Source organism: Cuculus canorus, chromosome W, assembly GCF_017976375.1.
Source record: "Cuculus canorus isolate bCucCan1 chromosome W, bCucCan1.pri, whole genome shotgun sequence".
NCBI classification, from domain to species: domain Eukaryota; kingdom Metazoa; phylum Chordata; class Aves; order Cuculiformes; family Cuculidae; genus Cuculus; species Cuculus canorus.
Window position 1 is genome coordinate 15156485 of NC_071440.1, and position 14008 is coordinate 15170492.

At 36.0% G+C, this 14008-nt stretch overlaps 1 protein-coding gene across 4 annotated transcripts in view; it reads left to right on the forward strand.

Annotated features, from left to right (window-relative positions):
- LOC128850283 (vasculin-like) overlaps positions 1–12750 on the forward strand; it is a 30380-nt gene extending 17630 nt beyond the window's left edge. The window contains exons 2-10 of one of the 4 annotated variants that reach the window (XM_054053304.1): positions 578–720; positions 1215–1438; positions 2121–2187; positions 4498–4682; positions 5493–5633; positions 6116–6280; positions 9136–9320; positions 10918–11020; positions 12592–12750. In XM_054053304.1, coding sequence (XP_053909279.1) covers positions 578–720; positions 1215–1438; positions 2121–2187; positions 4498–4682; positions 5493–5633; positions 6116–6280; positions 9136–9320; positions 10918–11020; positions 12592–12750 — 1372 coding nt within the window. Of the gene's footprint in view, positions 1–577; positions 721–1214; positions 1439–2120; positions 2194–4449; positions 4683–5492; positions 5634–6115; positions 6281–9135; positions 9321–10917; positions 11021–12591 lie in introns of all 4 variants that reach the window. The other 3 variants (XM_054053306.1, XM_054053303.1, XM_054053305.1) reach the window with 3 other exon arrangements.
- Positions 12751–14008: the final 1258 nt, after the last annotated feature.

Genomic DNA, 14008 nt, shown 5'->3' on the forward strand with positions numbered 1-14008 from the left:
TGGTATATTAAGGATTTACTACTTTAAAATTTCTACAGTGCCTACTTAAGCTGATAAATTGAAGTATATTTGTGAATCTACACTTTTGACTCTAGATTTTACTTGTATTTAATAACTAATTGCATTTGCTTTATTAAGTTACAATTACAAGGCTAATAAACTGGGCATTTTTGGGTACAGCTGCCTCTGGTGGAAGCAACTTCTTGCTCAAATTAAGATCCCAGAATTCTTTCCTGCCTTCCAAATTGTGATCTCTTATCCTTTGTTACCTATTTTTATTTTTCCTCTTCTGCCACACATCACTTGTGTTCTGTTCTGCTGACAGAATAAATACTTGGGGTTTTTACTTTGTGTCATAAGCATGGTCCTCAGCACTGTTTCAGTGCCCTAAAGCGGAAGATATAGCTTCTGCTAACATGGGAGATGATGACATAACTGATCATATGCATACTTGACAGCTGCTGCATTGTCTACCATTCATAGTCCTTTTAAAAATGGATTGTGTATACCATGAGTAATGTACGTATTACAGTTCCAATAATTTAGTTTTGTTATTAATCGGATATCTTGGGCCTACCACTTGTGCTCCTTTACAGTCATCATTGAACTTTGAGAAACATTCTGAAAATTTTCTGTGGACAGAGAATCATTATGAAGCAAATCGCAGAAGACTCAACTCTTCACATGGGTTTGATCCTATCATTGGGTGGCCTAATGGAGGTATAATTTAGTTTTCATGGAATGCTTTTAAATACATTTACATCATTGCTTTGTAACACTTTGGCTAGAAAAAAAGTCTGATGATAACAGCTGTCCTATGCTGAATGCTGTATTGTGTAGTGGAATAGAGATCATGGAAAGACAAGTGGGTCTTCTAGATGATGTGATTACTAAGGGTTGGTTAAAGTAGTGTGATTCCAGATGTATTTCTCTCTTAAGAAGATGGTCAAGTTAATTCTCTAGCCAACAATGTATGAATGAGCAGCCAGAAAAGGGATTTGACTTCTTTATGTTGGACTACTATCCTCTTTCTTTTGGCACTGTTTTGTGAGATACTTCCCTGTTGCTTATGTGGATGAAAACTAAGTTTACTGTGTTATCACATCCCAGAGTATAGAGCTGCTTGCTTAACTCCTCTACCAATTTTGTAAATGTAGAATGTTCTTTCAAAACTGTTAGTAATTATATTTCTTTAAAATTTAAAAATCTTAAAGGGCATTTTGGGAGAAAAGAGAAGAATGGTTGGTGTTCACAAAGCAGAAATGGTACAGAAAATATAAACTGTCGTGGGAGATACCATGGCGGAGGTTCCTGCACTCGTACCAGCACTTTCCACTGTGGAAAAGGCCAAGGACTGCATGAAAACAATGTATATGATAATGAAACTGGGAAAAAGGAAGACAAGGAAATATCCAAACAGTTTGAGGCTGAGGATTTTGTAAGTTAATTGTAATTATAATAAGGAAGGTTTCATTGTTTCTGCAAGTGAAATTTTATCTATTACAAGATATTTCATGAGATTTCACCAGTTACACATCATCATATAAGGGATCACTCTTCCCATAGGTAAGAGGGTTTTAGTCATTTGGCCACTAACTTGTTTCTCTTTTTATATCAAGTATTTATCATTATGTTTTAATTATTGTTACTTAAGTGTTTGAGTGAAACTATAGCTGGGCTCTAAGTTTATTTCATAATATCTTACCACAGTTTACTGTGGCATGTGTATGTATTGAATTTTACACAAATACCTTGCTGGAAATCTGAAGTACTAACAAAATGATCTTTCTGCCACTGGCCGTTTGAGGTCCCATGCTTCAACCTAAAATTGTAGGATGTAAGGGGAAGGGTGAGCCATACATCATGTGTTTTGCTTTTCTCAGTTCATATAATGGTATTTACTGCTGCTTGAGATGTTTTGTTGGAGAAGAGAAACAAGTGAGCATGTTGATCTACTTGGGTCGCAGGAGGAAGTGTCTAGTCTGTCTCCATTTAAAAATCTTTGACAGCAGAGATCATACTTACTTGCATATGATATTATTGTGGTTCTTTATTTCATTGATCCCATAATTCAAGAGTTATTAAATTTTATTTGTAATAATGATAAATTTTCCTTTCAGCCATCTTTGAATCCTCAATATGAGAGAACACCAAACCAGAATAAGTCTTTTGCTGCAGGTGTGTGGGGTGAGTATATTTGATGTTTCTAAATATAAAAATATAGCGGATATCTGGAGTTGTTTTATTTGAAACATAGGATTTTTTTTTTTACTATTACAGAGGTATAGATTGAAATTGGGGAAAATTCAGTATTATTGTAATGTAAGTATCTTTTTGTTAGAGAAGTGACACTTCTATTTGGATATCAGTCTGGTCTGTAGATGCAGCCACAACTAGGATTTTTTCCAAGAACAAGTATATGTCTTTTTGTAAAGATGTTAAGAATTTATCTCTTAAGAGGAAATGTGAAGGTGAGTTACCTAAACTAGTGAAGTGATTGCTAGCTGAAGACTTCATAAAAGAGTGCTCCTGACTGTTTAAAGGTGTTGGAAGATCTTGGAGAGAAACCTAGGAGCGCTGGGAAAAGCAGGTTAGTTTGCAGAGATTTAAGGTCTCTTTCTGGAAGCAAATGTCTTAAGCTTTGGTTGTGTTTATGAATTACTTTTAACAAAGCTGGTACTATGAGTACTTTAGCTTAAAACAGCTTTAACAGCTTTAACTGAACTGTAGTCTGGGTTTGTTTTCTCATCTTCACCTGATAAATTTGGCTACCGTTCCGTGGACTTTAAGTAGTGAATTGTTTACTCTAAGAAGGTGGCAGCTTTAGACTACACAGGCTTTAAAGTAATAAACTTACTCAAAATGAGAACCTTTCTCTTTGAGGAAATAAGTTTACTACAACTTAAACTGTTGTTAATACTGAGGTCTGAAACTGGTTGCTTATTTTAAATTTTACTTTAATTTGCTGATTCTTTTTCTCATACTTCCCCAGTATGCTTTGCATTCTTAGGTAATACTAGGCATAGGCCAACGCCTCAATATAAATATCTATTTGCTAAGAACTTTTGCAGGAGCCTAAACAATTGGACTGCTTTCCTTTTTTGTGCATTTAGCGGCTTTCATGTGAAAGTCAGGAAATATAGTTATCTTTTATTGAAAGAGTAATGATAGCTCATTTTTTCCCTAATGAAGTTGTGGAAAATTATATAGCAACTTGAGTGTTTTACGACCTTTACAGCACTCTGGCTGTGGCTGCTGTGTGATGTGGCTCAATTTGATCTGAAGAAGGGCATGTTTTCCAGGCTTTCTAGGTATCGCTCTTCACAAGCAAAGGAAGGAACAGTTCTGTTAGCTACATAGTTCTGTGCAGTGGCTTGTTACAGCTTACAGATTGATGTCTTACTTTATTACATTTCTGGTATTCTGAGCCTTGTTTTGTAATTGAAAAAAACTGAAATTAAGGTTATTTTTATTCCCTATTAAAGGAAACTTAATATTCAGGACAAGAGGAATGTTGCTATCCCCTTTTAATGACTGTTAAAAATGTATACTTCTGTTACATTCCATTTTACCTTGTGTATATGGGATGGGAGCATGAGAGTATTATGAAAAGTTTTCATAAAGTTTAATGAAAGTTAAGTATACAGTTGTCGCAAATGTTTTGTAACATCTACCTGCTAAACAAAGCTAAAATCACTTACGCCTTTACGATAGGTTTTTTTAAATGTAGGATATGGTGACTCTGCCTGTGAAGTAGAAATGCTTGAAGAGAGGGGAGATACTTGGAAATGAATGTTAATGCAGCATTGGAATGCCTTTTCCAAAAAAAAAAAAAAAAAGTGTTTTTCAGTTTTTTAAAACTTTAGAACTGTTTTTAATAGGTGTTCTTTCAAACTGTTAAATGTCAGTTACTTAGTATGACAGCTGAATGTATGTCTCCAATTAGTGCTCTCTTGAACCTTGAAATGGTGTAAGCTTTAGACGTTTTATTATGCCCATCTGAGGCATAAAGACAGAGAAAACGGTCATTACCATGCTCTACAGTAGCATTCATCACTTCTCTCATGTTTATACAGCCTCAGCGTGGAACATTTGGTTCTAAAATTAGTTGTTAATAAATATGAGTAATTATTCTTTTGTAAGCTTAAAGGGAAATATGAAAACCATAATCTCTTTTGAACTGTGTAGTTAGCTTCTTTGATTGAAGGATATCTTTATTTTCTGAAAGTAAAATTCCTGCATTACAAAGTGAAATATTTTATAAAAGGTGGTTGTGGAAAATGGAACAGAACTTGTGTTTACTCAGATTTGTACAGTGTGTTATTTGTGGAACTAATACTGGAAGAAGTTCCTGATTTATGCCTGTTTGTTGTGGACCATATGACTATCCAGTATCCTATGAACTAGGAACTTAAGAAAGTATACACATGGATATGCATGTATATACACACATACACACACACACACACACACACGCACACATTTTTTTTTCCCCAGAGTATCCTTTGAATCCTAAATCTAGATCTCCAAGAATGCTGGTCATTAAAAAAGGCAGTACAAAAGAACTGCAGATATCTGGATTCCCTGTAGTTGGAAGTCTTCATTCACAGCCAGTAAAGAATGGAACTGGCACAAGTGTTTATAAAGGATTAATCCCTAAACCTACTACTGCAACCGGAAAGGTGAGTCTTAGATACTGGTGGCATGAACAACATGCTGAAAACAAACATGCTCTAATTCTGAATGTGCTTATTTCACCCCTGAGAATACTGTTACTAGAGTATTATGCTTTCAAATCTTGCTAAGTGCAGAACACCCTGAAAGTGAATGGAAACTATTTTTCTAATTTTTGTTTTTAAACTATGCTGTAATTGGATCTCTCAGTTTTTCATTTACCTTTTTTGAGAAGTGCAAGCATTATCCAGGGGAGAGTGAAAAGGATGTTTTTAACTTGCAGAATAGCAATGCCTTTTCTATATAAGTTTTTAACAGAAAGACAGATATCTAGTGGAGAGTTATAGTTGGCTTGGCATAATAGTACCTCCAGAATTTATCCCAATTATTGATATAGATGTGCCTAGTGTCATTCTGGTCCCTCTCCATATGCAGCTTTCCACGTTCATCTTTTAATTTTGTTTCAGGAATTTTTCTGTGCTCCTGAGAGCATTTAACAGAGCTGATCTTAACTCTCTTAACATACTACATTAAAACCACTACTTTTGGTTGTTGAAGACTCATATTTTGATTCTTAATACCTCAAATATTTGACGGTCTTAATTGTTTGTAAATTTAACTCTATATAAAAAGTGTAAACAGTATTTGTGAGAGAGAATGAATTACTCATTAAACAGTCTATTTTCCACAGTGAAATAGGTATTTGCTCTAAATTATGGTTGTAGTTATGATTTGCTTTTGCCTAATTTTTCTAAATATTCCTGAAAATAGTCCTATTGTAGTTAATTACACTAAATTTTGTTTAAATTTTTGTTTAGCCTACACAGTGGAAAAGACAAGTAAAAGAAAATAAACTTGGGAGTCCATTTTCTCATGAATCTGCATATAGTATTGGCAATTTCAGTCCTTTCAAATCAACTGCCGAGGCATTTACTGTATCACAGAATTCAGTGAAAGAGGTAAAGCAATATCTGTAGCTTTTATCAAATCTATCAAATTTTAAATTTATTTAGTTGGATAACTGGATCAGTAAGTTTTATGCAGAACTGTATTAAATAAGTTTATTTTTGTGGAAGTTAGTATGGGAGAGAAAAATATGGAAGGTATGTTACTGGCCTTGAAATACTGCAATATTTGCTTTGTAAGTTTGTTTTGGAGTAAAAATGGTGTATTAGGAAGTATAACATGGCAGGTTTAAACTTCAAAACTGCTAATAGTGTGATACGCTTCAGAAGGTCCACTGTTTGTTAGCAGGGCTCCATAAACCTTCATCGCTGGGGTTACGTGTAAGAACTCAATACTGAAATACAAATATCTTCCCTCTGAATATACATGGAACCTCAAACTACAGGTGCCTGTGAGTCTTTGTTTTCATTCAAAGTTTTCTAAATGAATAAACTTCTAATATTCTTTCTTTTTTTTCTGACCCCCTCTATGTTAGTGTAATCAGTCAAATTCATCATCCCCTATTGACAAAGTTGGTCAACCTCGTTTAACAAAATTGACAAGAATGCGGACTGATAGGAAGAGTGAATTTTTGAAAGCATTGAAACAAGATAGAGTGGAAGAGGAACATGAAGATGAAAATCATGCTGGGCAAGAGAAGGTAGTTTTGTTCATACCTATTGTAGATCCAGCAGTAACAGTTCTCAGACTGAACATAAACTGCTTTTTATTTGGCTATAAACAGCTGTTAAGTCATGGCCTTGATCTCCTAAATGAAGGAAACAACATGAGGAAAAACTTCTTTCCTGTGAGGGTGACAGAGCACTGGAACAGGCTGCCCAGGGAGGCTGGGGAATCTCTGGAGATATTCAAAACTTGCCTGGACACGTTTCTGTGCAACCTGCTCTGGGTGAACCTGCTTTAGCAGGGGGGGTTGGACTAGATGATCTCCAGAGGTCCCTTCTAACTTCAAACATTTTGTGATTCTGTGAAAGGAATTACCTCTTGATGAATTTTAAAAATTTACTCTGAGTACTACTCTTTCTCTAATGCTTCTTAGTATTTTCTTTTTTCTTTCTGCAGTATCTGCTCATACATGTTAGAGACAGGTGTGCCTGAGTTATTAGCAACAAATAAAAAGAACAAATAAGCTTAGAACACTAACTTAACCTTTGTGGAGGGTGGGCAGTGTTTCACACCTTGGCTATTAGTTATCCTACAAAACAATTAATGGAAAAACTTGGTTCTGCTTCTCAAACTGTTTCCTTCCTAATTTGAGTGTTTAGATAGCCAGAAGTTCTTTATTCCTGGTCTAGTCATAGGGGCAGTAGTTTGATTTATACATATATATATATAAAATAATTTTACTTTCTAATTGAGAACTCAAAAGCCTGTACTGTGTATAATATTATGTGTCAGTTTTCTTTTAGTCTGGTTCAGTTTATGCAGTGCTTAGCTGGCACCTGAGAATATTTGTGTCAGTGCTACCAGCCACCAACAAGCCATAAGCATATAGTTATAAGCATACATAGTCCAAGTGAAGTAACATGTTATTCAGGATGAGGTGATTAAAGGTCTATGTTTTCTGTAAATGAGTGGTTTAAAGTGTAAACAAAAAAGGCAGAAATTACAAATCAGCCAGACAAATGAAATAAGTGGTTTTGAGAAAGGATTATTCAGATTCAGAGACATGAAAAAAGAATCGGCGCCAGTGTGCGTTGCTCACAAAAGGCTGACTTTTCTGACCCTGTTCCTATTTCAAGCAAAATAAACTTAACTGCATGTGTCAGTTGGGAACGATCTGCATCTTTTCATTAGGCATTTTATGGCTGAGCACTGAGATGGGTGTTGGGCTTAATGCTGTTCATGTGTGTTTAAGAAGTGCACATATTTTCTATTTAAGATCTTGGGAAACGCTGTTTTGAGCTTCAGAATTCTGAACATTAATTTTGTGGGAATTTCTGTTCCTGAAATTGTTTTGAGTTCTTAATATCTTCATGATAATTATGTCAAATGCACTTTTTGTCCCTCAAATACACAGCTGATTTTCAGAAGCAGTGTATTTGAGGGGGATTGTAATGCCCTTGGACGGGTGTATGTAACATGTAGCCTGGAATATTTGTTGGCAAGTGCATGCGTCCTCTTCCCTGCCCTTGCTGTTTCACTAACAGGTGTGAAAAGATGTTATTCATGTAACTAATAGTTGTCCTATTTCCAACATTCATTTTAATCATCATCAGTAGAAGACATGCTGTGCAACTGAGTGGATAAGGAGATAATCGCACAAAAGACTTTTATAACATGATCATGTTGATAGAATTTTAAGGCAGTAACAGATTTCACCTCGGAAATAATGAGGCAAATTGTGATCAGCAACTGAATCATGCTTGGAAGAAGCTATTTTGCCCTAATATATTAAAATTGTTTAATACTTTAATGAATTTTCTTTGGTAATATGAGATGCATTCTTCTGGCATATGATTTAACAGGTGAATATATGTTTACTGGGGTACTTGTTCTTGAGAAATCCTTGCTGAGCATTCTATAATTTCTGGAGGCAGACAACACTCTTGAGTGGGAGGGGAATGATGATAGATGGTCTCGATCATGGATTCCGAAGTATGATTTTGTGCACGTGCAGAACTGGCTAATTGAGTGATTGCCTCCTGCTATGGATAATGCTGTTATATGCCAAGTTTAGGGGTTTTGTTTTCGAAAGGGTATTAGCTAGATAATGTTCATACTCTCCTCTTTGTTTTTACACTTGGTAAGACTTTTGAGGCTATTTGGCTTGTTACTAAATAAGAATTACAAGTTGCTGAATGAGTAGAATTAAAAGAAACATCTCTGGTTTACAGGATTAAAGAGCTTTTAATATTTGAGTGAACCTGAACAGTCTGCTTTCTAAATAAACTTCCTTCCTAGTTCTTATTTCATGACTGGTAAGTTACAGTTGCTGTAACAACAACCTGAGAAGCTCTGTGATGTGTGCATGTGTGTAGGGGAAGCTGTTGTCTGAATTTAAAGAGCAGTATCCAGTCTTTCTGAACTTGTGGCAGATGAATTTGCTGGTTGAGGTAAGTTGGCTGTGACCTGCCCCTTAAATTAAGCAAATTTGAGAACTCGTGCTTTCAGACTTCTCCTGACATGCATGACTGATAATTAGGAACATAATTTGTAAGTTAAACAGATAACTTATTTAAGCTGCCTTTCATACTTATAAAAATAAGAAGTTTGAATTTTAAGATGCTTGAAACTTTGTAGAAAAAAGTTTGAGGATGAGCATGGGAGTTGCTTTCTACATTACTTGATCAGTGGCATAACTTAAGATTTCTGTAGTATCCAGGTATTGCAAACTCTAGATGTATGAACAGAATTACCCCTGAAGTAGTATAGAGCATCTCCATTTAAACTTAATTTAAATTAAACAGAGTAATGGAATTGCAGCATTTGCCGACATTTACTTGTGAATGGAATTTAATTTAAAACTTCATAATGTATAATTATTTTCAACAGGATGATGAGTCCTTTAACTTGCATAACAGCAACAGTCCTCATAATGAGAGAGATATAAACCAAAACTTTGAAAATGAAATTCCACAAGAGAACAGCAATGCTCCAATTACATCTCAACAGATCATTCGATCTTCAACTTTCCTTCAGTCAGATGTTCTTTCAAGCTCACTTGAGGCAGAGCATAGGTATGTACTTCATAATAATATAAAGAGTGAGCATGTTTTAAATTCTTACTAGTTCATAAGTCAGAATTGGAAAAATGAGAACATATAAAATGTTTAATGAGTACTGTCAAAGTCTTTTAGAAATGTACTAATTTAACATGGAATATACTTTGTTTTTACTAGATTTGTGTACTGACATCTTAAACTTGCTTTACTAAAATTTGATGTATTTCATAATAAAGCAAACTACATAGTTACTTCATCCCTTTGATTTTTGGTCTGCATGTCTAGGAAAAAGCAATGCATGTAATTGCTATTTGTATTAATAATAGTTTAAATGCTGCATCTTATGTAAAACTCCGGTGAATTTTTCCTTGTTAAAGAAATTAATTACTTCTGACAGTTGACACAGGACAGTGTACTGGAAAGGGAGAAAGTAATATCAAAAAAGGATTGAAACAGTTTTAGTATCTCATAACAGTAATTGCAGTAGCAACTGGTAGAGATTGAGAATGATGCTGCTGGGAAATTTCAACTTAGTCTGGAGGTGAGCTTGTCACGAGCTCTGTTAAATTCTTAGTGTTTCTGACAACTACAGAAATTTAGTGATAGATAGATTTTTTTTTAATGATAGCTTCTATGTATACATTGGACTAGAGAACTTTTCCTTTTGTAGTGCCTGCAGAGGAAACTTTCATCAGTCTGAAAAGTGTAATGCACCCTGCTCTGTTCCTTTTATTCTGCCATTGGCTATGGAGACAGAAATCTTTGGCTGCTAGAGGCTGCTGATGAATATTTTTTACTAAAAGATAGGAGTCAAATCTAACTCTCATTTCTCAATACAGATGACTTTGAATGGCTTTCATAGGGTTTCTGTACAAGCATCTTTCCTTGTGGTATCCCAGAGACGCTGTTTCTCCATACTGTACTAGTCCTTCGGCTGAGACCTCTGCATGCATGTAGACACTTAGAACTGAAGAATAGTGAATATACTAAAACGGGGAAATTGGATGAACTCACAGTTGATTTTCATGTCCTATACATCAGCAGCTGAACTTGCATATGATCCAAATTCTTTTCTCTTTTGATTTTTTTATTGCTGCAGTCCTGGAGAGCAGTCATCCAATTGAAACGGAATATAAAGAACTGTCCACTTTTTTTAGGCTGGTAATAAGGATCCTGAAGTGAAATAATATGAAATTTGGCTTTTGTGCCCTTATGTCCACTGGACTGGCAGAGAGAGCAGGGTCTATTTTGTGTGTAAAACCTGATGGCAGGAAATGTAATACTCGATATATGCAAGTGATGGTGTGGATATATTCTTGAAATTAAGAATGTGTTCTATAGATAAAGTATTACTGTTCAGTTTTTGCAACCTTTGAAATAAAACATGTAGTGGTAAAACAGGGTCATCTGTGAAGGACCTGAGAACTCCACTTCTGTGCTTTATATATCTTTTGTAGGGTTTTTAACGTAATTTTTTGGATGAATTTGTGTAAAAAAAATGATGGATTGATTAATCCATTTATTACAGATCTTTACACATCTATGTAGGCAGAGCTAGAAACGTCTGAGTGTGTGTAGCAAATTCCTTAGTGTCGTACTTCTTATTTTAAAGGTTGTTAAAGGAGATGGGCTGGCAGGAAGACAGTGAAAATGATGAAACATGTGCTCCACTAACAGAGGATGAGATGAGGGAATTCCAAGTCATTAGTGAACAGGTAATGCTAATGACGGGGGATCTCCAGTAATCTTGATGGTTAGGGATGCTGCCATTTCAGTACCTTTTACTCTTTCTCCTCTCTTGCCTCCTTGTGCTTTCAGGAGAATAGTTGCTTTAAAAAAAATAGGGAGCCAGTGCTTATTGTAGGTAAGACCTAGTCTCAAAATAACAAGGAAAGAGTAGGGGAGTGGTTCTGAGTAGTTTCAGCATTGCTGGTAGTAGAATTGCACAGGCTTTCCAGCTCCTCAGCTTATCCTGAGGAAAGGGAATTTTCTTTCAAGGTTTTTATACAGCTTCCTTGGCTTTCCAAAATCTGAATTTTCTCTGTTGGAAATTGAGGGGCACTTAATTCACTAGTAACAAAGTCTAAAAAAGGCAATCCAGACTTGAATATTATTATGTGTGCTAAACATAGGCAAGATGCAGGAACATCCTGCCATGGATGAAATGTAAAGAGTAAATTTATTTCCATTACCTCCTAAACTAGGAAAACTCTGAATCAGCACTCAGGCAGAAGAAACGCAAGTGGGAACACAGGCACTGCAGAGCTCAATCCTTGCTAGAAAGTGTGAATTCCAAACCTCCTGCTTTGCCTGCATTTATCTGGGAAAGGCGGAGTAGTTTTCCACTGTGCTTTGATCTTTCTCACAGCAGAGCAGAAGTCTCAAGCCTGTTTTCTGGGATGGTCCTGAGGTTATCACAGGCCTGTGTTACATAAAGACAAAGGTTCTACTTGTCAAGCACACCATATTAAGTAACGATTAGCATGATTTCTGTGGTTTTCTACACCCCAGCTGCAAGGCTGTTTTACAGTTCCTCCTTGCCAGTCTTCCATTATATTCCCACAACTGTTTGGGTTTGTTGGTTGTTTTTGTTTTTTTTTTTTAATTAGGAGTGTTTTATATACCTAATAGGGGTCAGTGAGGGAGGGGCTGGAAGGGAGAATCTTGCATAATGTTGAATCTGAATATTTGATATTTCCATACATCTAGCCATGCAGGTGCTAATTAGAGCATTTGGAATATTAAATTCTTAAATGCTTGGCTTATTGCCCAGCTTCTGCACTATGTGTGGAAATGCAGTAATTCCTTTCTTGTAGAATAAGTTGTTTCCTTCTCTTCACTGTCTAACTTTCCAACTGCATCAGGTAGACAGAGTGGGATACCCATTTCTCCCTGCTTCTTCTCTTCCTGGATCCCCCTTCCTCACTGCAGACCTTGTCCTTCTTAGCACAGATGTTTGCATCAGAATGTGGAAAAGGGGACTGCATCACAGGAGAGACCATGGGGGAGGGATCACTGGGGCAAGATGTCTGAGGAAGTGGGTGAGAAAAGGGTAAGCTCTTGTTCGCTGCAGGAGTGTAGCTGAGCAAAGTTGGAGGCTCTTGGATGCAGATGGCTGACTCAGAAGTGAAGGCTCTCAGGTGAATTTTCCTTTGTGTGTATATATAAAATAAGTTGTGCACTGGATCTAATGTAGCTCATAGATGATGTAGAGAATGCTGAAATGCAACAAATTGTTATGTTTAGCTTTTTCTTTCTCTGAATACATCTTCTTTTCTCATTTCAGTTACAGAAAAATGGCCATCGGAAAAATGGCATTTTGAAAAATGGCCTCATCTGTGATATTAAATTTAGCCCCTGGAAAAACAGCATTTTCAAACCTGCTCTGGAGAATGAGGATTCTGAAACAAGCAGCAGTGATACATCAGATGATGATGATGTGTGAAGAATTCTGTAACATCTGTAGAAGCTTGTCTTGATCTCATGAAAATTTGGGGGTGTATTGTACAAAAAAAATTTCTAATTTATGTAGTAACATACCCCATTTAGAGGAAGAATGATGGGACTTCTCCCTGAAGAAAGCAAGGAATGTTGTTTTACTATAATTTCTTGGCAAACAAGTGTTGTAGAATGAGGACTTGGATTGACTTTCATCACTGCAGCATTTCTGACTAGCAATATGGCGATGTAACAAATCAGACTTTTTCATTTAATAATAAAAACAAAAAGAATTGTGTAATGTCTTGCAAAGCTTCTATCTTAATATGTCCAAGTCTATTAGGAAAAAAAAAGAGGGCAGCTTGACTCAGTGTTTTGCTTGCCAAGTAATTTCTTTCTTACAGTGGAAACCCTTGAGTCCAATTTGTATAGAAAAAGGGCAATGTAGCATGTTGGCTAAAAAGAGCAAAGTGCACTAAAACTCTTTTCCTTAACTGAGCTGTTGTACTGTTCTACTTCTTCCACACATAGCTGTTCTTTAGCCACTTGTAGTGTAGTCATCGTTATTAATGGCAAAAAAAAACAAACAAAAAAAACCAAACCATGTTTTGGTTCCAAATTTCTAGAACTAATCTTTAAATTGAAAGCTTTATATGGGACATTGCAAGACCCAGTATTCTCACAGAGAACATGTTTTTTGTGGGAAAATAAGCACTTTGATTTTACTATTCGCGTGCAGAATAATTTACATCTTGAAAATGGTAACAGAAGCACAGGTCGCAATGAGTTGTGAGCAAAGGAAGTAACAGGACTTAAGTCATTGTTTTGCTTCGTAAAATGAAACACACCTTTACAGCTTTGTAACTTGTCTTCTATGAGTGTGACTTCTTGTGGCTACTTCCCTTGTATCTGCTGTGTTGTCCATTCTGGTTCTATACACCCAGCATAATTACTCTGTACTCATACTACACCATGTTTGTGTTTCTGAAGTCTATTGTGATTTGATGATGTGCGGATGCATAAACTTAAACGACTTGTGGATTCAGTTCTAGTCCTATAAGAGGTCCATTCTGGCCCTTCATACTAGTTCAGAAACTGACATCAAAGGTCTGCATGCCCCTTAGCTTAAATGGTTCTCTGTTACTTCAGTTTGCCCCTCACCACAGTAAGAGATGGAAATGAAGAAGCTGTGATATTTTCACTGAGGAATCAATTGCCTTATGTCATATTTACTTAATGACAAAGCTGAGTAATGCATTGGTCCT